General features: G+C 39.5%; 1 protein-coding gene across 6 annotated transcripts in view; it reads right to left on the bottom strand.

Annotated features, from left to right (window-relative positions):
* DISC1 (DISC1 scaffold protein) overlaps positions 1-27981 on the bottom strand; it is a 203624-nt gene that overhangs the window by 25752 nt on the left and 149891 nt on the right. For all 6 annotated transcript variants that reach the window (XR_015708756.1, XM_087776635.1, XM_087776632.1 and 3 more), the window contains one exon: positions 14322-14382. Coding sequence is in view for 5 of the 6 variants with exons in the window: in XM_087776635.1 (XP_087632761.1) it covers positions 14322-14382 (61 nt within the window). In the remaining variant the exon portion in view is untranslated. The remainder of the gene's footprint in view (positions 1-14321; positions 14383-27981) is intronic.

A 27981-nucleotide genomic window follows, 5' to 3' on the forward strand; every position in this document is an offset into this window, starting at 1 on the left:
GCATCTTAAGGACAGAACTACCACCTCTTGTTTCACGTGAAATGTACATATTTTATGTCTGCTTTTTCTTTCTTGAAAGGCCTGTTCAAAACAAGGAGGAAGAACAATTTTTCTAGTGCTTAAAACCAATAATGGACATTTGATTAGTGTTATTAAAAAACAAGATACCACACAACACCGAACAATATTTTTGTCATTTTCTCTTCAATCCTCCAGCCATTTATTTTACCCGGCACAAAACTTTAATCACAGCCTGTCATCTTTCTATCAATATTCAATGTCACTGTGTTATACTTAAATTATCTCCACTGGAAACAGAAAATGATAGACTGCTACAGCTGATGGTTTTCACTTTGATTCTTAATGCAAGGTGGATGCGGGAATGGGACCAACATGTCGAATGCAGGAAATTAATTTACAAGGGAAGAAGGAAGGCACCTTGTAGTAAGAATTTACTACTCAATTTTGTCCCTACATTTACTGTACAGTTTATTTTTACTATATTACCTAATCTATAATGTAAAAATTTACTACCTGCTTTCAGGGCTATTTATTTCTCTTTAAAAAAGGAACAGAGTAATGGTCCTCTGCCCCTACTTCCACTGAAACATCTATTATAAATAATCTATTCGGAGAGTAAAAAACTTAACTTTGATAGATGAGGAGAAAGCTACCAGGGAAATTTTCTTATTAAGCAGTCCACTTAAAGCCAGTTTCTCAAGCCTAGTTTATCATTCACCTCATTCATAATCTGATAAAGCACCTTCAAGTTTGGTACCAACAATGAAAACCCAGTCTGCATCCTGCTCGCCTTTGGCTCCTGCAATAACAGCAAAGCCCCACAATGTCAATAAACAGTTGGGTTGGGGTTTTTTTTGACTGGATGGGAATTGCTGGAATGAGATTTTTTTTTTCTGCACTATTTAATATTTGATCCCAAATCAGATTTAAAGGAGAGGCATTAGGATAAGAATTAGGCCCTGATCTTGGAAAGCATGCATCCTAGGATCTATGTATTCATCTAAGCTCCGTTCAAACAGTTGAGCTGCTGTACAAGCCTAAATACTTTCATGAGCTTGAACCGCACAAACGATTCAACTTCTAGTGACTTCCACTGAAACTGAAGCAATTCAGCAGCTTTCAAAGTCACAACCAGTTCGAATCCAAGAAAACACATTTGTTTCCAAAAGTATGCCACAGGAAGAAAGCACAGCGTTTGCATTGAGGCCACATTCTCAGCTGCCACAAATCCACAGTACTGCAATAGCAGCAATGGCTATTTATACCAAGAGAAGAATGCGTTCTTATCGCAAAGCAATTAGAATAACGACCCTGATCTCTTGTTGTTTATTACGGTCTCTGACCACAAGTGTTAGGAAGCATATGGAAGGAATTTACAATTCTCCTATCATTTTTATTCACCTCTGTTCTCTGATATAAAATTCAACAGTTTATAATATATTTCCCTCTCTGAAAGGACAACAGATTTAGACTTTCAGTGTCAAGTGAATTTGGGAATGTGAATCATCCTGTGTACTACTGACTGAGCAGGAATTAAGCATATATAACGATTAAAAACAACAGGACAAAGAAATGCCCTTTTAGAAGAGATAAAATTGGGAGAAATGATATATTGTCATCATGTGGGAATGTACCTTGAAATTCAACCTTTGTAACCAGGAAGACACACCTGGAAAAATGAGTGTGTTGGCCAAGTACTGATGTCAATAGCCACGTGCTTACGGAGTTCCTCTGAAACATCCAAGGGCATGATATGACCTGCTGTGGCTGCAGGGTCAAATAAGGTCAGAAGCCAAATCATGTTCTGGCTCTGAAAGAGCACAAGAGAAAGAGCAGGGTCTACAGATCCTCCCTTGTTGGACACCATTTAGCTGCAATGAACGCTGGCTGCAGCGTGCTGCCAATGACAGCACACTGCCAGCTTGCCGGGGCCTGCACATCTTCCCAAACTGGCAGTGTACATTCCCAACAGTAAGCACATAAAGTAATGAAAGCTTCCAAACGCTAGTGTGAAAGACTGTCCCAGTTGCATGCAAGATAGAGCTATCCTGCGTCTTTATATTCAGGCTATGGTTGTGATGATACTTTATTTATTTTTTACTCGTTTAATTATCATGATGTTTGTATCTAACTGGCCAATTAGGACTTCGTGCAAAGTACTGTCCAAACAGAGGACAGGAGGATTTAGCAGCACTGCTGGACAGCAGGCAGATGAAGTCAGACATCCATCCTCATCTTCCTTGATCTCTCTACACCCATTAATGCTGTTGATAGCAATCCTGCTCAAGAGAGATGACAAAGCTTCCGAGAAATGCACAAACTGGTTTCAAGTCTTGTCTTCAGGGACGTACTCAAAAACAGTATCAGGACAAAAATACACATCCACCTCTGAACAATTTTCTTGCCAATTTCAGAAGGGATCAGGTCTTTCTTACTTCTTATATTCACCTGCATGTAGCCACCAAGGGAACCTGGTAAAAGCACAAAAGCTTAATACCCCGGACACAGAGGTGACAAACAGCTTTGCGCATCCCTCCCTCCCCTCACATAATCATATCTCCACAACTAAGATAGCTTGAGATTTGCATGAAATCAGGTCACAGAGAAGACAACAGCAGGGCAGAGCTGAGCAAGGCACGGGTGATGCTGATGGGCAAAGAGAAGCACTTTGAGGAGTTTACAGCCATGATGAATTCACCTTTTTCTCAGTAAAAATAAGAGACTGGGAAAAGTCCCACAAAATTACGGGAAACAGTCTCCTGCTTAAGCAGATGGTTTTTTATCAATTTTTCAAACTCAGTCCCTAGTTTCTAGAGTACCTCTCGTCTGACACTATGCTCTTACTAAACATCTGCAAATAACGCTAGCACCTCCTGTGGCACATTTTCTCCATTATCTGGATGGGATGATGAGACCACTGTCCTTTAGCTTGACAGAGTATCCAAAGGTAACTCCTCAGCAGCTATAGCACACTGCAAATGCATCCTCATGTTGTCAGCCTTGGACCTTATCTTCAAACATCCTCTGAAAATCCTAGGATGAGTTCAGTGGCTGAACACGCTTTCTGAAGCACAATGGAGCTGTGAGATAGAAATATCTCACAGCCAAAGCATCTTTGCATAGGAAATGGAGAACTACATTAGAAGCAAGTCACCAAAGCTCATTGCATCAACCTTTCCTTCATGAATGCAAACATACATTAGCATAGATATCTACAAGAAAAATTGTATAGGCTTCCAGGTCAAAAAGCCGTGCCACCTACTGTTGGGGAAGAGGAAGCCACTGTGCCTGATGTCAGTCATGTTAGACATTCACCATTCACAAAATGGGATCCCCTCTGCATTCACAAGTATCACTGATTAATAAACAAAAAAATTGATGAACATGAATTTCAAACTCTTAATAAAATTCATATAATTCATTCAAATAGAAAGAGATGAGAACACAAGGAAGAGCACAAGTGACTGAAAAAAAATAATAAGGAAAACATCACTTCTGCTCCAAAATAGGGAAATCTCAGCACACCAAAGCAGCAGTGATGTAGAATTACTTATTCTTGATGAGGCAAGAGTTTGCAGCAGAGAGGACTACCATGACACTAATGAGTTTCAGCAAAGCGTTGAATTCTAGCTTTGCAGGCATGACTGACCAGCACCAGAACAATGCAGCATAAGAAAAAGGCACACAGAATAAGAAAAGATCCTAACAAAATACACAATTACTAACCAGCTAGAGAGGCTGTGAACTTTCACCACATTTTCTTTTTAAGCAGGGGCAATACTTTCTGTTTTTAGAAGGGGAGACCCAACCTTTCCCTCTGATGATTTTTGCTATGCTAAGTATAAAATGAATGGAAGACAAAGAGCCTGGAGGGAAGGGGGGGAGGCGGGCAAGCTTTTCCATGAATAAGCGGCAAAATCCCCTGTCACCTTATCTTTGCCAACGCTGCACACTAACTACTGAAGTTAATTCAGTAACTTAAAAAAAGCCCTAGCCTGGATGAAATCTGAATTAATATGGACAAAGAGTTACTAAAGGCTGTGTGACCATGTGCTTTGCTTTTTCTAAAGCTTTAAGAGAAACTGGAAACTGGCCCCAAATCTGACCTCCTTTTTTTTTTTCTATAAAGATCTAGTTTCAATGCTGAGATTAGATTTAAAAAGAAGAGAACTTTCCCCTACTTCTCATAAAATGGTACAGTCATGTGCCACAGTTCACCAACCTCCCAATTAAAATTGGGAAAAAATAAATCAATATTTGTGACCCAGCACCCCTGAACAGTAAAAATTTAAAAAAAAAAAAAAAAAAAAAAGACAACAACAATTGCTAAGCTTGTAAGTCTTGTGCCCTTCTTCACTTCTTACTGTTTCAAATAGAAGCAAAACAGTCATTAAAAAATGCTCAGGGCACAATATATACCAAATAAACATTGGTGTGATACCAACCCTCCACTAGGACTTAAAGTGGAAAACTAAATTTTGTGCTACGTCTCCTTCCACCTGACAACTGCTGAACACAAAAGCCTCCTCATCACATCTCTCCCTTTCTGCAAAAAGCCCTCTCCACGCCTCAGCTAGCAGACGCTTCCTCAGAAATTAAAGTCCTTCTCTACTTGCAGCAAGCACTCGTTTTATCACTGCAGAGCCAGAAGAGCCTCACTACTGCCACAAAAAACCTGGTGGGTTCCATCAATGCAATGATCTCCTATCTTGTGGAGGCCACAGACAGAAGCAATAGTTTTTTGTGGGGTTTTTTTTGTTTGTTTTTTTTTTGTTGTTGTTGTTTTGTAGTATTTTCTGACTTGGTGGAAGAAGTAGATTACATTCTTTGCCCTTCCCCATTTTTACTGCTCGTGAAATGTGCGTTTCATCTATAGATTGGTATAAACATTAGTTCTGCTATAGATTGGTATAAATATTAGTTCTGCCAGTGCTGAAAGATGCAAGTTACAGGCTGGGAACCAAGAGCTGCATCCCATCACGAGACGCGAGTTTGTCTGCCAAAGGATCTCCACTAGCACATGGCACCAGATCACTCTGAAGATGAAACGCGCATTATGCTGCAGAGACATGACTACAAACTCTAATCTGCTGCACTTCCAGAGAGATGATTTCCGTTTCCACCCGCTGTGGGCATTAGCTACACTTTCCACATTCAGAAACAAAAGGAATAGCAAAGATTCTCCCCTTTCGTCCAGACCCAGTTAATCTATGCTAATCCATTTCCATGCAGCAATACCATCAAATTTCTCATTAGATTATTTAAATTCAAATTTAATAACAGTTTCCAGGATACTCTGTCAGGACATTGCACACATTTTCAAACATAGTGCAAGTGATTGTGAAGACGGTAAGAACATTTAATGAGAACCTGCACTGTGGTCATGCAGTCTAAGATATCTTGAAAAATAATCGGCTGCATTTTAAAGGTGAGGTGTTCTGTGCTGTCTTACATTCCTACTTTCCTTACATTCCTACTATCCAGCTTCCCCCTCCCGTGATATACAGAGAGGAAATACACAAAATAGGTGTGCTAAGGAATAAGGCTGGGAACGAAAGAAGATAAGAATAAAATTTACAAAGCGGAAAGGAGACAAGCAGAAGGAAGGGAGACAGAGAAGCCACAATAAAGGAAAGACCAGGAGGAGAGTCAGAAAACCCTCTCTCTAAGAATGCTAACTTCAAGATAGAGCAATTAAAGAAGAAGAGCAGACAAGAAAGCACACAAACATTTAAAGCAAAGGGGAAAAAAAGAAATAGAGTAAAAAAGGATACTTAAGTTTTTCTTCTTTGTTAACTGGATTCACCATTGTGAAAATTAAGTTTCCAAAACTAGTGAAAAACAGGGATATATCTCCCAAATAAGGCTGGGCCAATGCAGCAACCAAAAAAAATCACCTGTAATTTATTAACCAGTACACTTAGCAGTTTGCTTTTCATTATCCACAGCTCCTTTTATTCACAAATATTTTGGGCAAGTGAACTTTTCCTCACTACAATAGCACCAAAACAAAAGATCAGTGGGATAGTAAAAAAGCTTGAATGCTATTTCTGAATAGCAACTCATGCATATACATGCTGGTTTTGCCAATTTTTCCCTCCCCTACAGAAATCTATTTAAAATGCTATTTTTGTTCACGAGTTCCTATGTTCTTGTTACCAGTTACACAGCTGAAGTGCTAATCCTTCAGTTCATGATATCATAACCTTTCCACGGCAAAGTAAGTGCTATGAAATAAGTTGCTGTTTTCAGGCTGGAAAAGAATATCAGGAAAACATGTTTTCATGACAGTGTCTCTCATGGAGACTGAAGAATAAGGTAACTGCAACAAAGCGAATGTATTGTTCACAACAAGGAGTATGGAATCTCCAAAGTCAACTCTTTGATCGTCCCCATGTAGGTTTGGTGACACCGCAATGCTTTTTCAACATTACTGAGCCCAGACAAGTTTTTTGTTGGCGGTGGTGGTTGAAAGCTTTTTGAGAACCCATCAGTATGGTAAAACTACACAATATGTTCAAAAGAGACTGTTTAAAGAATAGCAAACCACAGTTGAGGCAGAATGCCTTCAGATGCCACAGAAGCATGCAAAAATTTATCCCAGTTTAGTGAATTTGATAACTTATTTACCATATTCACTTTCAGTGGCATCAACTTCTAACCCCATTCCTAATTTTCAGTGTTTAAGATAATGACACGGGGCCTACTCCTGCAGCCCTTTGTTGCATGGGCAGGCAACACAAGTGATTTCACTGACATCCAAGGGCACTTTTTCAGGGAGATAAGGATCACTCATAAGCAACAGCTTGAAGTCACGGGCAAACAGCACTTTTTGGGAAACTACCCCTATATAATCAATGTTATATTGAAAAAAAGAAATATCCCTTACAGACAGAGCAGTAGAGAAGTTGTAACCAGATGAGAGAGCGAGCTATACATGCACAAGGACACTCAGCCCTTTTGATGCACTCTAAGACTTAGACCAGCAGCAGTAGGGAACACTGTCCCTTCAGCATGCCATGCTATTGAGAGCATTCATATCCAGCTCTGCTCCGAAAAACATTTCTGAAACTTAGTATGACATAAAGGAGTCTTGAGACACATGGCATGTAAACTAACAGGATGAATAATAAGGGACAAGAATAACAGTTTCAAGACTTCATTTTCAAGTAAACTGGAATGTGATGTGGTGGCAACTAATCCTCACTTGTCCCGGAACTCTCCGGACATCGAGTTCCAATCCACGGAGCTCTCGGGACATTGGAGGTCTCGTCTGAAGGAACAGAGCGCAGTGAAGACTACACATTCAAATGCATTAAAAACACTGCCTGAATGAGAAAACCACAAATTTCCGATGCAGAATGCACGCATGCACTACCAGCCAGCCTGAGCAACCAGGCTGCAGCCACATTTGCTCTGAACTAGTCAAGTGACATTTGACTTAAAAAAAAAAAAAAAATCACAGAGGTATGAGATCAGGTAAAACACACCTTGGGCTTGACATCTGCTTCTTCAGTAAATACAAGTTGTCTGAAATACACACTATCCCCTTCACACTTCAGAGAACAAGGAGCCATGCAGATGAGCACACCTTACATCAGGGTAAGATTCCACTACATCTCATGCGCTGTGCATCCATGAGTTGAAAAAAAGCCACCATTAACATGAAAACAAACATTGTTGAACAGAAAATGAAGCACGACAAATAGCGAAAGAGAATCAATTAAAGAAGAACAGTTCTGCATACATTTGCAAAGTTACCAGGTGCTGTGTCATTCAACAGTGGCAAAGCACAGTCGTTGGAATATTGCATCTTAGTAGCAGGCATATTTATTCGTTTCCCCATTCTTGAAGAATAACACAGAAAATAGCTCAATAAAACACCTTTGTGTAATTGTCACCAGTTATTCTTGAACATATTATTCTCCAAAAATAATTTCATGATTCCTATCTAGGAATTAGAAAAAGCAACTAAAAAGCCTCGGTTTTGTGATGAATGGACGTCATAGCATAATCTTTTGAGGCCTGGAGAACAGTACAATCACATTATATTCCCTCAGCTCAAGAAATGTCATCTTTACATCAGCTGGTACAAAAAAATTGTTTCCAGCCTGAGGCAGTTATGATAAGGGATTTAGAAGCCATCACCATGTGGGCCATGAGATATAAAGGAATGCATCACCACATACAAAGTGTCTGCTGCTCACAATTTCAGAGCTAATGTTCTCACAGCTGTGTATGACTTAGACCAGCTGGGAAGAAGAAAGGGACTAAATGAGTCACTAGAAGGATCTAGTGTTTTGTCTAACTTGCATTTAACACTCCTGCAGGAGAACTGTTGGTAAGCAAAGTAAGATCAGATCATTATCCAGCAAGGGACAGGGCTGTGGGCTCTCTTGGAAGCACAGTAGAAAACACAGTCTTGAGGGGAGGTAGGCAAAGGTGGCATTTCAGTCCTATCTGTGCACTCCTAAGATACTATCAGCAGCTGAAACAGCCCTCAGGGCAACTGAGGCGGGTCACAGGTTACACAAAATTACTGCAGGCCATCTGGCACTCCCAAGCATGCCTGTGCTGCTGCGTATATGAGAGGGAAAAGCTTTTGGAAAGCCTTACTCAGCAGCCTTAGCACAGCAGTTCTCCTCTGGCACACACCGGGCTTTCTACACAATGACATACAGGGCACTAACAGCCCAAGATGAAATCCTACCCTTACAGAAGGGTCTGTAGACAGCCACAGTGGGGCTTTGTCATTAAAATGCTTGATATTTGCAAGCTTGTACTGGTAGGCTTAGATACCACAAGCTGCTCTTCAAAAGCAACGTCAGACTTCAAACAGGGCTCTGAGTGGGTGCAGGAGGCTAAAAAGCTCCAGTTGGATGCAGGGACCTGACCTCACCTCGCTGCAGAAAACCATGACAGTCTTGAGAAACATTTAAATGTCTAATTTTTTAATTAGCGATGAAGGCATCTCCTTCTGGGGTTTCTGCTGCCTCAGGGTTCAATTTTCAATGACAGGTCTGGCTCTTACCTTCTGACTCTGTGCAGAAGGATAAACGACGGTCCCAAGATCTTTGGTTTCTTCTGATGTTTTATTTGCTCTCTGCCTCCTTCCCCCTCAAGATGTATTTTCATTTGTGAGATGCTCCTTCACTGCGTATCCTATCTATCATTAATTGCTCAGGCTATGGTTCAGGCATAACTTTCACGTTAACATGCATTGCCACTCAAGAAATATTTGGTATGCCAAAAACCCCAGTTCTTAGGGCAAATGTCAAGTCATTCACAGCATACAAAAGAGAAATCTTCAGATGACACTCACTTATACAATTCCGCCACATTTACTCCATCTGCTTAAGAGTGCAAACTTTCACAAATTATCAGTTTCTAATAAGTTTCACAAGGGCAATGTATTCCAAATATGTTTCTATGGATATCTAGCAGATGGACATTTGAAAAATAAAAACATTGTTATTTCATCCTAAATCTCATGAAGCTGATTTGCACCATTAACTTAACCTTAGATTTCTTTGGTATAAAGAAATACAAAAAAAGAAAAAGTATAAAAAGAAAAGTATTCCATTTTTTTTTTTTTTTAAATAAAATGGCTTATTTCCCTCTACTATTTGAAGAAGATCACAGCAGTGTCTCCAAAGGTAAGACTGAGCTGAAAGAACCAAAGCCTTTTGCTGCATGTTTCAGTGATGTAACCAAATTACTGTTTTTGCAGAGCACTTTATAAGATAACTGTATTTGCTGTGGAACATTTACTAGCTTATACAAGAGCAATGGTCTGAAAGAGAATTTTTTTTTTTTTTTTTAAATTTTACCTTGTTCCACACGTTTGTTTTCGTTTCTCCAGCTATCAAATACAGTTCTTACACAGATCAGTCTTTTTATGCACACACATTCTCACAACCCCCTCTGCAATGGAAGGGAAATAGACTGAAGCTAGGACAGAGATTTAATGAGATACAGGACACACGTAAAATGTGACAGACACACAATTGCTCACGCTGCGTGACTTTCGTTAAGATGTGTAAGAGCTAGCAAATAACTCAGAAGATGACTTTTCATGCAGAAATACATATCCAAGGTTCCTTACCCATATAGAAGACAGGTAGGTTTTTTTGATATCCTCAAAAACAAGTGCATATTTACAAACCCCAAGTCCAGACTTGGTTTCCCACATCTACGTACCTAAACAAACATAACTTGGTAGTCTCTCTCCATCTTCATTGATTTCAAAGGTGTTTATTGGTACCCTACACATTTTGCAAAATCTAGCCACTTTTACTTAAGTATTGATTTTGGAGACAGTATTCAAGCACAAAATCCCAAGCCAAATCTTCTGCTCTTATGGCTTTATAGCGCTCTTTCCTGGCCTCAATTCATGACCCTTGACCATTTACATGACTTAAGCTCACTTCTGGCAAAACTTGGTGTTCTTAAAAGAGTTGGATTGTTGAAGCCCACTTTAGTCATGGTAATGATACAAAGCCTCAGCAGAGCCTTCACTTGGACTGGAAAGAAGTGAGATGAAGAAATACACTTTCTGTGGAAGAACAAGGGTCCCACAAGAAGATGCTCAGCTGACTTCCAATGAGCTAGATCAGACAAGTATAGAAAACTTCTCCCGTACAATCCCTCTTAAACAGCTCAAGTGATGAGCTGAAGTTATCTAAACAAAACTTCTTGCACTTCAAATATTCATACAGACAGATGTCTTCATTGAACACAGTTTCATTATCCTAACTCTGACCACTTTTGCACATCTCCTGTTTACTAACAAAAGGTAAGCGATTTGCAAGGTCTATCATGGAAGCGATGGTAATGGTATTTACACTCTGAAAAAAGCAGCTAGTGATTTACTGTATAAGCTCTAGCAGTGGCTTGAATTACATTTGTGACTAGAAAAGAGACAGCCTGCAGGATTATTAAACATGCTATTTATTTATTCTTTTCTTGAAGTATACTGTCCTCAACAACTGTCAACCCGTGGCTCAGAATACCAGCTATATTTTAAAAGGAAAAAACAATGTCAAGTAATCTGTATATTTAATGGGTGGTTAGCCTTCTTTGGGGTAAAACTATTGGATACTGAACATATTTCCTTTTTTGTCAATGCATATTTTCCCTTTTTTTCTGTAGGTGCAAGGCTAGTAACAGAGTACTGTTCTTAATCAAACAGATTAACGTTCTATTAAGCTACTTGAGAATAAATGTATTTTGTAGGCTGCAGTCAGAAGTATTGCATTTGTTTAAAAAAAACAAAACAAAACAAAAAAGGGCACTCCAGTGAATAAGCTATGTTCCCTCCCCCCAAAAAAAGAACAACAACAAAAAAACCCACAAGAGGAATATATTCCAAATTTTTCTTAAGAAAATAAACAAGAGAGAAAAGGAGAGGGGAAAAAAACCATTTTAATTGATAAAACTGATAAGTTTTTAACTTTAATCTTCATTAAAGCTGTTCTGGTCTGAGTTTTCTTTATTAATTCTCTCCTGTTATAAAAGTAGTCAAAAATTACATTTCTAACAGTTCTACCTTATATTGAAGCTATACCTTAAATTGAAGGGGTTTGAATCTAGGTTGCTTCTATTTGAAACATTACCTAGCAAAATGATGTGTTTCATCTGGAGAAAAACCTCAGAAGTTTATTTGAATTCATGCTGCACAGACTTGATTGTCCATTGGTTTCAAAGGCATCCAAAAAAGTACATCCATGAGCCAGATGCAAATTCTACCTCTGCCTACAATGCAAACTTAGAACTTCTTCAAACTTTCCTTAGAGAGTCTTTCTTTAGGTTATGATATATATAAAGGTGTAATCTGAGCATCTATATGAAGACCAAAAAATGAGAAACAGTGTCTCAAGTTACTTCTCTAAGAGGGGGGAGCCTCTTGGGCTCTTGTTTACTTTTTTTAATTACTCAAGCTGTAAAGCAGGTGTAGTTAATTACTTAAAGTCCAAAGAACCTTTAAAAAACAAGTATCTGTAACCACTTCATTAGCATAAATATAAAAAGATTTTAAAAATGTGGTATCTTAGAGACTTTCTGGTAAAAACATTAGAGATTTTCTCTTCCCACCAATATTAAAAGAAATTCTTAGCTCTTAATTACTTGGGATAAACTATTTTTAGAACAATACCATTTGTACATATTGAAAAACTGTCACTGGTTCAGGACTGAATCTTCGCCATCTGGGGGCCTGGCCAGCACTGCGGTGGGTTTTTTGGGGGAGTTTTCTGTTGGGTTTATTTGGTGAGTTTTAGGGGGTTTTGTTGTTCTTGGGTTTTTTTGGGGGGGTGTTTTTTTATTTTTTTCATTCTTAAGGCCAGGAAGGGAAATTTTAGAAGCTTGGCAACACTGCAACAGTCTGTTAGATAAGCCGATGGCAAGCTCTGAAGAGCATGTTAAATGCACCAGTATGCTGCAGCGATATACTTGGACTTCATGCATTTGTGTCCTCAGCATAGGCTGGGAAGAACACTTACCTCAACAGCAAAACTTTGAAGCCTGTAGCCTGGATGCAATAGAGAACCTAGACTGAAACAGGCCCAGGTCTATGTGGTACTGAGGAAGGCAACCCTTGCATACAAAAGCAACAAATTTGTACAATATTCAACAACTCTTAAGTCTGCTAAGGGAAGCTTGAAATGGTCAACTACTGTTCATAAAAAAATGCTTCCGAAATATAAAACAGTGCCAAAAAGAGGGTTTAACTTTTAATCCTTCCCCTGAATTGATACTCCCCACAGAAGCAGGATGAATACCAGCAGTTTGGCATGGAAATTTCTCCCACAAATAGCAGGAAGAGGGAAAAAAGCATGCTGCAAAGCTCATTAACAACACCTATAAAGACCCATAAAACGTGCTGCAATTTAAGATACTGATGCAGAAAAGTCCAGGTAGACAACCCAAAAGTTATACAAAAAGGCATAAATAAATTAAAACAAACCACAACTACAAATTCTATCTGATAAATCCTCAGAAGAAGAAAAAAAAGTATACATATTCTCCAAGTATTTAACAAAGAGAAATTTACTTCCTTCTGGGAGCCTGATATGTCAGTTAAATCCATACAGCCTCGTATGGTTTTCAAAAAGACAACCCACAGAAAGTTCTTAAGACTTGTCTGACACTTACGGATTGGAATATATGGAGTATAAATGTTATTAAGAGGACGTTAAGCAGCACACAGACACACAGCTTGATTTTCGAGGTCTGCTTCCATCATTTTTCACTCAGCTCTGAATTACTTTTAAATTTAAGAGTTATGCAAAATAAATACTTCTATATTCAAAAGGATGAGTGAGCAAATCTAAAGATCTAGAACCCTCTCTCTATCAATACAACAAAAAATAACGAGGGCAACAAGTTTAATAATTATTCCTGCTCAGTAATAGAAATGGAAGTGGTGCTAATTTGGTGGGTTGCATTTTATTAAGACATGAACTCCAATTACTGCCTATGAAAGCCTTTTCCAATACAAATATGCTTGTGCAAGGTGATGTCCACTCACATAGAAGATTCCATTACAACAACACCGCAACTTTTGCTAACCATATTTCAAGGAGCAGCCTAAAATTTGAGGGGTGACCTAGAGGCCCCTTCACACAGCAAGAGAAGGAAATATAAATGCTAGCATTTGGGTTTTTTTTTTTTAAAAAAAGCATAAAAATAAGTAAATTGTGCATTAGGATTCAGTTCTTAAAATATCTCCATTGTTGTCTTGGTTTCTATTTGCTTTCTGCAATCCCCCCAAAATGGCATTCTTTCAAAACTGTTATACAAAGAGTCATTACTTGTTAAAGGCGCCCAGAATTCTGGGAAGGGATTCCTTGGCTCTGCTCAGAGTTGGGTTTTGCATAGGAACAGAGAGGGGATTTTTCAACCAGCTGTCACATCCTCAATACTTCAGGACTTCTGGGTGTTCAAGAGCTCACACTACTGATCGCAGCACCTGCATGCAGAGCTGGAGCGATGCACACCAACCGCATGCATGCTCCCTTTATTCTGGCCATACCACCACTGCCCCAGGGCAGTCCTATGCACTAGAGAATATGGCAATTCTTTCTTTTACCTGCATCCATTGGCAGGCCAGTGGCAAAGCTGCTGAACATAGCTATGAACAGAGGTCTTAACAATAACGGTTACGGGGTTTCCAACTTTGAACTATTTTTGGTATTATTCTAATGCAAGTTCCAAAACATTCCCTAATACTTTAATGCATGTCAATGCTGCATTAACAAACATTTTTAAGCTTTCAAAGCTTTCCATGGTATCAACCTTACCTATGTAGTTTATCCTCCAGCATCTCCATGTACTTTTCAGCATTTTCTTTTAAACTGATCACTGCAAAATAAAAGTCAAAGTTAGGTAATGGTATAACTGTACAGTTTTGTGTTTTTTTTTTTTCTTCAAACCAACTCATCTCTTACCCACAGATTTTACATGTATCAGTTAGAAATGAGAATTCTATTGATCTTTTCCACTTTCAAATTACAGTGTGTGTGTCTTCTCCCTTTTTTTCCTGAAAGTCTATTGTATCTGTATTACATTAATATATCTAGTAATTAATGCATTAACCTCTTGGTCATGCCAGAAAAATGGTGAGACTAACAAAGGCACAGTTTGTAGAAATTTCCTCGACCGAAAAAAAAACCAAAAAAAACCCAACCCCACACAGCTAAGTCCTTCCCTTTACCTTCAGGGGAAGCAAGCAAGCCTAACTAATTCATCAGTCCATGCACAGGAGTCCTTTAAAATGTTATGAATCTTCTATCAAACTTCTTCTGACAGAACTGAAACGCTATGGAATGGAAAGAATTACCACTCAAGATTGTTATGAGATTTGGGGTTTTTTTTGTGGTTTGGTGTTCTGGGGTTTTTTGTTGTTTGTTTGATTTTAACCTTGGGACCTAGATATTGCCTGCATATGAGTCCCTACAACTTCTTCACTCAGAAGAAACTCCACTAAACTACTTACTCACCATAACGCACGATAATAAAGCCATTCTTTTGGATGACACTTGGTACTCCATCATGGGTATGAATGGGAGAAAAGGTAAATCCCCTCCAGGAAAATGGAGGCTTCTAGAGGATAATAATTTTCACATTACGATAACTTTTTTTTCCCCCCAACAGCTGCTTGCCAACTCCAAGTTTAGTAGGACTGTAAATCAGATGATCGCTTTTAACCTCTTAATTTGTTGTATATCAATCAAATATATATTTTATATGACGATGCATTCTTCAGAGCATCACTGGTTTTATGGGCAAATCTTGCTACATGGATAAGGTACCCTGTGAATTTACCCATCCATCTCCCCCTATCTTCCCTACAATAAATGCCTCCAAACACAGCTTACATGTATCAAGTGCTTCACATATTTCTCACTTTCTCCTTTTATTTTTTGTACTTATTTTTTTTTCTTCAAAGTAGAATGTCACACACTAAAGCCTAATCTGAAAACTCAGCATTAACCAAATCAGCTGTGCTAAAGTTGTGTTCACGCACACAGACACACACACAGGAGTTCACCAACTGAAACCCCTTAGGTAATACCATTAGCAGCAAGCATCAGGGTCAATGTAACATCGACTGCAGAAGGTGGTGTTCACCTGGTCACACAGCAGTCACATTGCTGAAGCAGCCTGCATCCCAACAGCAAATACAAGACACATTTTGCAAAGCTGATTTACTTTTTGGGTTTTTATTTTATAAGAGTGTTTATCGGATTAGCAAAAAAAGAAAAAAAAAAAACAACCAAACACAACCCCCCCCCCCCGCCAACCCCAAACCAAAAAAACCCACACCACACCCCCCAACCCTAGTACACTGGAAAGCATCATATTTTTGTTCATAACATCTTTAATCCAGGTTCACTGTCAGAACAGGTTCTGCAACTTGAGCCAGCAGGATTGCGAAAGATTATATTGTACATAGACAACTGCGTTTGTTTATACATTCACAGACCCACCTCACCATTAGAACAGTGCTGGTGAATGTTATGCAAAAGGTTATATAAGGACTTCCGCAATGGCACCGGAGACCAAATAAGTTCCCTTAGCTTGTAGCAGTTTTATAACAACTACAGGGCTTAACAGAAGTTCCCAGTTTCCTAACCATGCTTTCATTCCTATGCTTCCTGAGGAACTGCAGAGAGCCTGCAAGTCTTCCTTTAATGACACACTACAGCTTTATATAAATTACCACCACTTCTTCCAAACTCTGTCCGTCAATCCCCAATGCACTGACCTGGGGTTCAGCACAGGCTTTGATAGCAGATAGCTTAAAGGTGTATGGCTGCCGTACTTCCCCGTCTCTTGCCATTGTCACAATATCCTTCAACATGAGCTGTCACAACTCAGGGACTTATTCTTTCAGATAATGAAGTCAGCAGATATTATTAATTTTTGGAGAGGGATGAGAAGAGGTGGAGAATCTGTTTCACACTCACTTTGTTTCTAACAGATATAGTGACTTCTTATGTTACATGAAAGATAAACCTTGCTTTCAATTTATCCTGCTGTGCTTGTCACTTTTTAATTGGGTATGATCTGATAGAGTAATTCGCACTTTCACAGTTCAGTCCTGCCCCTACATGCAATTTTACAATGCCCTTGAAGCACACAGCTTAATATATCAGCATTATTCAATGACAAAAAAGTAATGGACAAGAATACACCACTAGTCAAAAGTAGGTCAGAAAAAAGCTAACACTCATTTGGAAATCACCTCACATCACTAAACCCTACTCTCTCCTGTCAAATGTTTTAACTACATTAAAAGAAATGCAAACTTTGCTGCTGAAAGAGAAAGCTCCCCAGACTAGCGTTGTCTCCTTGTCGCCTTCTGCATCTAACTGGAAGAGCTGTGACCTGGAGATGTTGCTGGAAGGAAAACACTGCTTAAAAATCTGATGGAGGTTACCTCCCTTGTAACAAACTGCAAGCAGCACTGCAACAAATACAGAAATACTTTCACCCTTTTAGATCATCCATTTGAAACAGAAGACAAGCAACAAATTAGCAGATTTTTTTGTTCTCATTTAATGAATCTATTCACCATCACTTCAAAGCAAAAAAATGCAAACAGGAAGCTGTGCATGCCTTCAATCTAGCTCAGAAAGTACTAGATGACAGAGAAAAAAAGTAATAATAATTTATGAGATTCTTTTCTGCATAAACATGCCCAATAGTTTATTTTTACATTTAAGTGAATAGGATTGCTTTTTTCATCAGTTCTCTGGGGATTTACATGCTTAGCTCATGCTGGCCTTGAGGGGAGTTATTAAAATAAAGAAGTATAAATACTCGCAGAAGATCAGACACCAGGGTATTTGCTAAGATTAAAAATAGACTTTTCTTGTGAAGCCTTAATTGAAGAAAAGTGATTCAGCACTTCTTTCTCTTATTTTTTCATATATTTTTCTTCCTCCTTACAGCATCAGACAAAGTCCAGTCTTGGAATCGGTCCTGGTCAGACAGAGCTGAGGGGCAGCGGTGAGCTCCTGTGGTGGTCTTTCAGTTGTTACAGTGTGTAAATCTGCCATTGTAGAAGCTGCATAAATATCTTCCAATAATTAACCTACATAGTGTTCTTTTAAAAAAACATCACATGTTGTTTCTCATCTGAAAGCAGCCCCACTGGGGTAATGCTGTTTCTATTACTTACAAATATTATTTGAGCCTGCACATGAAGGTGTATCATCATTTTAATCCTTCAGTCTCAGCCCTCACAAATTGAGCTTACAAAGACCTATGGACCATGACATGTGCTTTGGATTCTATGACTAGTATTTTCAAAAACTTTCTGAGTATCTGACTGGAGACTCCTTGAACCCAGCATCCATACGGAAGCTCCAGATGTGGATGCTTGGCACCTTGGAAGAATAAGTCTTAAAAATTGAATTAGGTGCCTCAAAAAGTTGGTAGCCAATATCATAATAGTTTTTAATTGCTAGCCTACAGGTCTGTAGTTCTCTACCAGACAAGTGATCGACACCGTAGTCCCAGAGATACAAAGTCCAAAGTTAATTCTTGCTTTCCATTCTAAAAGGCATTATTTCTTTTTTTTCTTTTTTCTTTTTTTTTTGGGTACGTGGAGAGTGGGGGTGAATAGTGACACATATTTTTTACACAAAATTAAAAGTTGGAACAGCTGCAATGGCGGCTAGCAGATCTAGACCTAGCATGAAAAGAACTGCCAGACATCACCTGCCTGCACAACAAACCTGAAGCCTACACAATTAGCCTCTCTGATCCACAAGCATTACATTCCTTCTCAAATACTTTATTAGTCAGGTAGAGCAAAACTTCCACTGGCTTCAATGAGATTTTTGCCTGACTGAAGGACCTAGGATGACATTTGGCTTTTAAGAACAATATAAAAATAGAAGTAACTGCATGGACATGCATTGATCAACCTCGGGTAAACTCTGAGGGCAGAATTACGTGTGAACAAGGTTGACAGGTTGCTTGTCCTGTCACTATTCTATTTTTTAAATGTAGAAATGACTATTAACACTAAGAGAAAAGCAAAAGCAGAACATGATTAGTTGAAAACATCTGATCTTTTCTCTCCTGGAAGATGTGCTGCAATAATATGTGAAGTTGGGGTCTGAAAAACTGCAGAATGGCTTCGATATATTTAAAGGTTAACTTGAAAAGCCAGTAAAACTTCAGAGACGGCATCTCAGGTGCTCAACTACATGTCAAGATGATTTATCAAGCCACAGTAACAAGATTTCGGATTACAGAATGGTAAGGAATTTTGCATCTTGCAGACAGACAGGGGAAAAACCCAAAGAACAAGCTCTGCGTAAAGAACAGCAGCCTCTCTCCAGTGCATTATTCCCAGGGAACTCAAGTAGAAAGAACAGAAAAGGCCAGGATTAAAGAGAAGAAAATAGGTGTCTTGATAAGGACATGCAAATACTCCAAGAAAGGTAACATTCTGGGTTAAGTCAATCAACCAAATTCTATGCTGGTTCACTGACTGTCTTCCAGTAATGAAGCAAATACCAAGATATGTATTTACTACCTGTCTCTTCCAGCAATTGTGGTTTGTTCTAAGGACTGTGCTAATCCTCTAAATATCATTACAGAACAGCACAAAATTAGCCTGAGGAAATTACTGCCACCAGAGATGAGGTGGCCAAAATTTAGGAGTCTAAATGGATTGGCTATTCCATGAATAGGAAGACTACATACAGGTGACCTGGAAAGACAAAAATTGCTACCGAACATCTATGAAATTAAAGCCACACATTTACAGACGTAACCCAATCTTACTTGATGGAGCTGAAGATACTATCTGCCTAACTGGAGATGATTCCATAACTCAACCACAAGATTTTTTTCCTCCTTCTGAAAACAGCTGGCCTGGAGAATAGGATACTGTCCTGCCACACAAATGCAGAGCTGTGCTTTGAAGTGACGTGCCACCAGCGGGTAGTTCAAGCACAGCAGTTCTGCTGGGACTGAGTTGTGTGACCGCAGCAGGGCTGCTAGACAATCTCAGTCCCTTTGGATGGAAGAGAGTCTGCAGCAACTGCTGGGTGATTTGGTAATGTTGATCTTATCATAATCCCATCCCACAGGAGGACAGGGGGCTTTCAGGGATCTACTGTCAAATGCCACTCCACTGCTTTCACAGCTCTCAGAGGGATGCAGTATGTTACATCTTGTCCATATGAAGATTTCTGCCATCAGCTTCAGTTGCCTCTCCAGCCCTACATGGTCAACTGCTCTGATACCATAGGGTAACTCTTCTGATATACAGAAACAAACAATTTAAGGTTCTAGCTTGAGCATCACCATCTTAAAATATTTTGCTCACTCTTATATTTAAAATCTGATAGTATACTGCCACCTCATACCCTCAACCTCTGTAAAAATATGGAAAGTAATAAAAATACATGAAGAGTAATAAAGAAATACAAAATTGGCAGAACACATGACAGCATAACATTTTCCCACTTACACTGCACTGAAACAGGAAAAGAGGAAAAGTACAGAGCGAACAATTCATCTTCCTCAGGAAGTTCCCTCTGGGGTTGCTGATACAGAAGGTCTCCTGTTAACTTTCTCTCAAACACGTGGGTACACCCTGACCAGGAGGAAGCGTACAGTCTGACCTCTAGACATGCCGGGAGTGGGTGGCCACTGCAATACCCAAGATAACCAGCTTCCTCTCTTTAGGAGACCCCAGAAAGGCCAAGTACCACCTCACTTGGAGAGATGGCAGTGTTTTACACAGAGCAGACACAGGCAAAGAACATGCTCCATCTGCTTGTCTCTCTGCCTACAAGACTCTCAACATATTTACAGCTGGCTTAATTTGTAGGCCTTGGTGCAACAATGAATTTGAGCCTGCAATGAGTCAAGTGATACCTTGCCTTTGATGTAAAAAATTACAGCTAAACATATATAGTATACAGAAAATACTGACTTTAACAGAGGAGCCATGTCCTGCCCTCAAGTTAGATGTCAGGGCAGATATAAGGTATAGAAAATCTCAGCATGAACAGAAGTTTGACAAAGAAATAAAAATCAGAAAACGAGATCTTATAAAGAGAAATGACAGGAGGTGCCAGCAGCCCTGCCTCTAATAACTTACAATTCTGTCTCTCTGGGCATGGCATAAAAGGTTTGCAGAGCAGAAAAGGCGGGGGGGGACACGGACCACCCTACATAAAAAGGCACATTTGAAAAACACACATACCCAGAATTTACCTCCTGAACCTTCTTCATTGTATGTGGTACTTTTCACCCAAAGAGACAGGTGACCCTTCGAGTTCTGTGATGATTAAATTGCCTAAATTGAAAAGAATTACCATACCTTCAGAGGGTTTCTACTTTCAGATTTTTGTAAAATCTGGCGAGCCTGATGCACAGTGGTTCCTCCCGCGCTACATGTGGGAGACAGCAGGGGGAAGGAGGCAAATTACTTTTTCTAAATACTTTCAGTAAATAATCGACCTTTTAAAAAAATCAGTTGAAATTTTATGAATTGTTTTATAATGCAGCATCAAAGCAAGCATACTGCTTCTAAATTAAAGGTGCGGTAGGTGAAATGTTGGCCCAGCAGTGACCAGAGTACTGAAGTTACATGACAACAGACCTGCCTTGATACTTTAAGAGGCTATATAAAGTGTAGGGAGGGTTATAAAGTGATTAGTGCAAGACCACCCACCTCTCCAGCCACAGGTCTGGCCTTCAGGCCTTGCAACTTAAACTTCTCTCCTGCACATACCACCTCTGAAGTAACCACAGGCCAGGTGCAGGCCCCCTATCACAGGTTTGGTTACTTTTCCACAAATTATTCAAAAGCTACAAATGTTTGGGGTGCACCAAATGGAGCTTTAAATTGGCTGCAGACCTGGAGAAAACCACTCCTACTTCCTCATGCACTTGGTACCCAATGGCAACATTCTCACTGCAGGGAAACCTGAACTCAAATCCAAATGATCTCTCAGCTTTACACTGCTGACATAAATAAGCCAACTTCTCCCAGAAAGGTTTTCTTCATTACAGACAGGTTTTACTTCATTAAAATGAGTTGAGACGTGGAAGCATGCACCATTTTTAGCTCCTGAGTGACTGCACAGCACCACTTCTGGAAGGATGCTGGAGATCCATACTGAGAACATCCTCAGGGGACAGAGGCTCCTGAAGCCTACAGGCAAGGCAAGGGTTGAGTTTTACTCTCCCATTCCATCACATGGATAGGACCCTCCTGTTTTACTGGCTTCTCTGCAGCCACCCAAGTCACTGTTCACGTAGAACGTTACACAATAATTTATCAATGTACCTTAGTACTGAAAGTATCATATCCTTTCCAAATCCATGAGGAAAGTTTCTTTTCACTTTCTATTCCTATTTCCCTTCCATTCTTCACTGAGCAATTGGGGAGAAACGAAGGGGAAGGCGGAGAGAGACCGAGCAATCTGCTTACATTTTCTTCACGTTTTCTCTTACCTGGATTTCCTCTCTGCCTGTTCGCAACCTATTACTTCAATCCTCTGCTGACCATCTGTTCCGACACCCTCCCCACCCCCCACCCCCGCAAAAAAACATTTTCTTTTTTCTCATTTCTCCTCTCAAAGCAAAGCCTGAACATCAAGGAGAGCCATGTGTCCAGCTTGCCCTCTGTGGATTGTCAGCAGTCACAAGAGATCATCTGGAAACTATTACACAAGCTAACCAGGCAACCAGACTCGACATGTGCATAGGCACCAAAAGAGTTCAAACTTGTTACTTGAATTGCCACAAGTTTTTCCTGAAAGTAAGATTTATTTTAACACTGTTAGATAAAACAAAAAGACCCAGAATAAGCCATTTATATAGCTATCCAAGACAAACAACAGAGAACAATTAGGCTTTATGCAGAGGCTAAGCTCCATGACAATAACTGACAACACCTAACACCTATATTATGAAAAGGAGGAACAGTTCAAACTTTCTTTGTCTGAGGACACAACCTATAAGACAAGTGAAATCGCAATTCAATTTTTGGCTTAACGTGATACCTTATGGCCAATAGGAATGATCCATAGACCATCAGACATATGTCACGGCCCTTCAGCAACATCAAGGATTCTAAAATATACAGTAGCTGGTTTAAGTTCTCTCACAGTGGCTGTTCTGCTGAACTTTCAAGTATTCAGTATTACACCTAATGTTTTAGTCCCTGAATTGCAACCAAAAAAAATTGTATTAAATGAGTAACCCACTTCGGCTTTTTAATTTAAGGTCACAAAGGAAAGACGGTCAAAGATTCCTTTGAATCACTCTAACCCCTCCAGATTTTTTTTTCCAAAAGGACTCTGCAAAATTACATGCTAGTCTTAGTATTGCTAATTATCTTTTCTCCAGCTCAAAATGTTGGCTAGTCAGGCTATACAAATTAGCAAGAACCCAGGTACCTACAGAGAGACAGCCCTCAGCCAGAGAATAAAATATATTTTGTACTTCAACAAATACAATTATTTAACACAGAAGATGTTAGTGCTCAGAACTTCTTAATGGAAAAAAAACACAGCACTGCAGCACAGCCAAAAAAAAAGAGAAAAACTGGAATTTGCTCCCAAATGCTGCCATAGAATCTGGCTACTAAAAGAGACGAAAGGGAGAGCCGAGTACAAGCATAAGAGCTTTGAAAAGCAACAAAAAAGAAAAAAAAAAGCGTTAAAAGGCCTGTGGTATCACTGACAAAGGAAAATGACAAACACTTATCTTCACTCCAGTAGAACAAGTGGCTGCTAAGACATCAGTCCTTCAGATTATTTTAAAGAAAGGAAAGCAGAACTCAAAGGTATATACTGAAGGTTAGAAGTAATACAAATTGCAATAGCGACGAGAAAGGAATATTCAGCATTGCAAGCTATTTTTTAACAACCTTGAAATTACATCAAATAAGGCAGTGACTTCCTGTACCAACGCTTACAAATGATAACTGCAAATAGCACTAACTTGCATTTTTACACTGCTGTTCTCTCCAAGGATCTAGAACAGGTCTTCAAACTACAGAGAAGCAGCAATTTCTTTTTTGAAAAATAGCTGAAAATGAGCAGCAATACAGAGAAGCAAAGCATCCCACATAGTCCGATACACTGCAGTTTTCAGAAACCCTTTGTGAACTACTTGGTTGTTGGCTATACCAGGCATCTTTTCTGCAGTGCAATTACAGGCCTTCCAAACAAGAAAGAATGTGAAGCTGCCCAGCACAGATGCTGAGCAGAGCCTGTTCTGTAGCCATTCCAGGCACAAGGAGTAAAACAGACAGCCTTAATATATCGCTTTCCTTAATCCCTAATAATCTTTGCCCTGGCCACCTCCCTCCTGGCATGAGGCAACCTGCACACAACTGCTTTTGAGTTTCATTAAACCCATCAGTAATATTTGGCTATACTTGACATACCAATGTAAACATGATGCTTTCGACCATGAACATGCAGTGACACCTTAAAAGCCTGTCTGCTAAGAACATACAAAGCTGGAGCAAAGATTTACAAAATGTAATTGGGGAAATTACAGCAGCTGAGCAAAACAGATGTAGCTACAGGAATGTACGTACACTAAGTGCTCATACTAATCCTGAGCACCCAAAAGGGCAGTCTCAGACAGAAGTGCACACTGTTTGAGTGGGTAGACGTATTTTGAACTGCTTTCAAAACCGGATCATTAATTTAACTGGCTGACTTAAAAATATTGCTTACACTATAAAATCTTTGTTAGCTTTCTTAATAACTTTCTAGTGCAAAACTCTACCACACTAGAGCTCTTGAAAGCAACACCTTTAATATCTCTAAGTTAAGGTGGTCCCAATGAAGGCATAAGATTTCCCATAAGATGATAAAGTACATTTTATAAATGAGTTGCACACACCACTTTCAACTGCACAATAAACAAGGGATTCCAATGACATTCCAATGGAAGACAAAACCTACTACATTGCAGATTACCACGTAATTTCCACCTATGCTACTCTATATTTCATATCTTTTTTCCCTTGATACCCTCTTCTGTCACCAGAGCCAGACATAAATCTGCATCTTCCCCTTATCTGGATAAACTATAAAATATTTGAGCTCCCTGTAACCCTTTTTTTGGCAAAAAAAAAAAAAATAAAGAGAATTCATGCTTTGCTTAAAGAGATGATGAAAAAAGCAGCCTTATTACTAGTTCAAAATCTCTTTCTAAATTGAAGCAGACAGTTTCAGCATCAATAGAAAAAACTTTTATTTGAATTAAACCCTAATACCTCTGTTTGAGTAATGTCCATAAAAGAAGGGAATTAAAGACCTTGCCCTTCGCATGGAGTCTCAGCATTGCTATATTGTAAGTAGGAGGAGCGGATTCATTCTTCAAAGCAGCACAATGCTTTAATGCAGTGGCTTTTTTTTTTTTTCCTCCATTGAAAACAACCATTTCCAGTGGAGCTGACGCTTATTCTTGACCTTTGACTATGATTTTCTTTTTTGTACATTGTCTACCATACTAGCCTAGCTGTCTCCTTCGCTGACTCCTAAGTCTACAGTGTTTGTGTCTCATTTTCTCCTCCGTTCTTTTTTCTTTCCACTCCTCGGCCTTTCAAATTCCTCTTTTTCAGCTTTGCTCTTTCACTTAAGCTGTAAATCATTCATTACCACAGGGAGTTTTACTTCTAGTTTTGCTCTCCATGCCAAACCTGCAATGCTTAAGTTACTGCCAGAAAAGAAAACTGTTAGCACAATCTAATAAGGACTCCCAAGTTAGTAGTTTGTGGACACTTTACTGGCCATTCTGGTGATATTGAAATAACTTCCCAATGGCTGATGTAGATTCTTACTACGGTAGCTTAATTTAACATTTTCTAATGCTGAATGTTCTTTAGGTATGAAATCACATGCTTAGTTGACCTAATCTTCATGATCCAAATTATTTTTCAAGTGGCACCTAGGAAGTTTTGAAGACATGAGCTAGAAGTCCAACTCTGGTAAAAGTCAAGGTCCAAATATCCAGAACATCCCAAAACCCATAGCAACAGCACCAGCAGTATTATGAGGCTGCTCCAAAAATGTACAAACTTAGGATTTTATGCCTCCTCAACCTTCTCTTCTCACTGAGGCATGCAAGAGCAGCAATAACTCTTGCTTCTTCTGGCCACTCTTAGGAGAAACTAATCAGTTCTTCAGACAACATCCACCCGTTTCTCATCACTCCTTCATGGAAAAGGTGACCAGGTAGATGGAAGTGTCTGCAAGCCATCAGCTGGACCACACCAAATTTGGGCTATGATGCCTAGGAAATTAAATTTTCCAGCAGTCCCACAGCCTGAACATAGAGAGGATGACTTGGGTTTCCTGCTCAGGTATCTGGTCTAATTACTGGGCAGGTAACAGTATAAGAGAGACAGTCTGCCCAGGAACAGACTGGAGTAGTGCCAGAAAGAGAAGTGGATGGAGTCAAATAGGAAAAAAAAAAAGTCATAACAAAGAGCAGGTTGGAAAGTTCTGGGAGAACTAAGCCCAAGGGGAACTCCGTTGGTCTGAGCTGGTCTGCAGCTGATGAGCACGTTACAGCCCACTCTCTAGGGCACTCTGTTCAAGTCTAAGTAGAGCCAAGTGCTACAGAGCACAAGATTGGACAATATTTTTTTTAATTGAGCTGCTGCCTTTTTGCTTGGCTGGCTGACTGACATGTCAGTTGAATGGTTAGAGTGGTTTGCCTGTCTTTCCCACCCCCACCCCCCCAGTTGAATTTTAAAGGTTGGGCCAAAATGCCCACAGTCTAAGAAGTCGACTTGTACCAGCCTGTATGTTTATGCAAAGTTGAGGAATGTGCAACAGTTTTCTGAACTTTAAGGTGTCCCACAGATTTTGCTGCTCACACCAGGGCAAGTTGTAGAAATGAGAAACACTCAAACAGCAATGCTTCCAGTGTTGGACTGCAAGAGGCTTTTTAGAAGTGCTGTTTATGCATTTTTAGCTGTGAAACTTCCAGTGATATCAGTAAGAGTCACACAGCTAAATCCCCAAGCAACACTTTTGGAAGATGACTTATATTTAAAGGAGGATTAGAAGAAAATACTTCTTACACCATTTTCCATGTAACATTATCAGTCTTAAATTCGGAGAAATATGGAATCATTTGGGGGAAATACATGATTCACTGGGTAACAATTTTCCATCCAATTAGGTTGGGCAGCTATGCTGGATGTTTAACACATACCCATGCTTCTCCCTCCCTTTCCACACAGTGTATATATTAAACACAAGTTAAGACTTCTGGGTTTTCAACTTTGTTGATTTTACATTCCTTTTGGGATTTCAAGTACTATTTTGTTTAATTATTTTTCCTCTACTCATCCACAGTATTGAATGACAGTAATAATGAGCACAGAATCATTGTACAAATCCCAGTAGAAACCATTCATAGTTTGCTAATAGGACATTATATTTGCATTACCAAGTTCAGTTCAAAGCACGTTGTGCAAATTAGCTCTGAGGGTTACTACCATGAATCTAAAACCAGAACATCAGGTCAATTAGCACAGCCCTAAAGCACATTAGTTTGGGTGAAAACATAAGGGGTATGATTAAAATTCTAGGAAATCCTTTCCCTTCTTGGGCTAAGTGCCTCTCCAAAGAAGTCTGGTTTTGCTTCTGGGAGAAACCAGAATGCCTCAGCTCAGAGCAGCGTGGTCTGATGCTGGCGACCCTGATGCCTGATAAGCAATACTGGCCTGTTCTAAAGAGGGGGCAAAATTAACTTCCAGGAGGTGTGGAAATCCTCAGAACCCCACAGAGACACTTTCTTCCCCATCCAAATTAAAAGAACAGGTGAGTATGAGGAAGACTTGGAGGATCTGGGAATTTAACATAGAATATATTACTTACATGAAAATGCAACTAACACAGAAAAGCTATTTAGTTTCTACCACAGAGATAAACCGAGCACAACTAGCCCACAGCCACAGATCAAAAAGTCACAGTTTATTAATGATGAGAGGAGGCCCACAACAAATTAAGGCAGGGAATTTCCAGTAACAAGTACTGTAGAACTACTTCCCTTTTGGGCAAACAGCATAGGTATATCTATACAGTGACTACACACACACGCACGCACACACACAAAAAAATATGGAAGTAGTTAATGGACTTAAAGAACTTCAGAGACCACGTACAGCATCTTTGGATCAAGCTGCTGGAACAGAAGCATATAGACACAACAGCAGAAGGGGTATCCTAACGAAGTTCTACCTCAGGACTACAACTCTGATTAAGCCAAAGGATGTCACATAAAAAATAAAAGAAAGGGCCAAAGGATGTTATTTTGGTCAAGTCAGTTGATTGGTCTAAACCCTCTGATCAATTCAGGTCAGTCTTATCAAGCCATCAAGTCAGCACAGTACGTGGGCTATACCTCTGCCCAGCCAAAGATGATCTTAAGATTCATTCCTTG

The sequence above is a fragment of the Nipponia nippon genome, unplaced genomic scaffold (assembly GCF_047370975.1).
Source record: "Nipponia nippon isolate SJK-2023a ecotype South Korea unplaced genomic scaffold, ASM4737097v1 scaffold_4, whole genome shotgun sequence".
Classification (NCBI taxonomy): Eukaryota; Metazoa; Chordata; class Aves; order Pelecaniformes; family Threskiornithidae; genus Nipponia; species Nipponia nippon.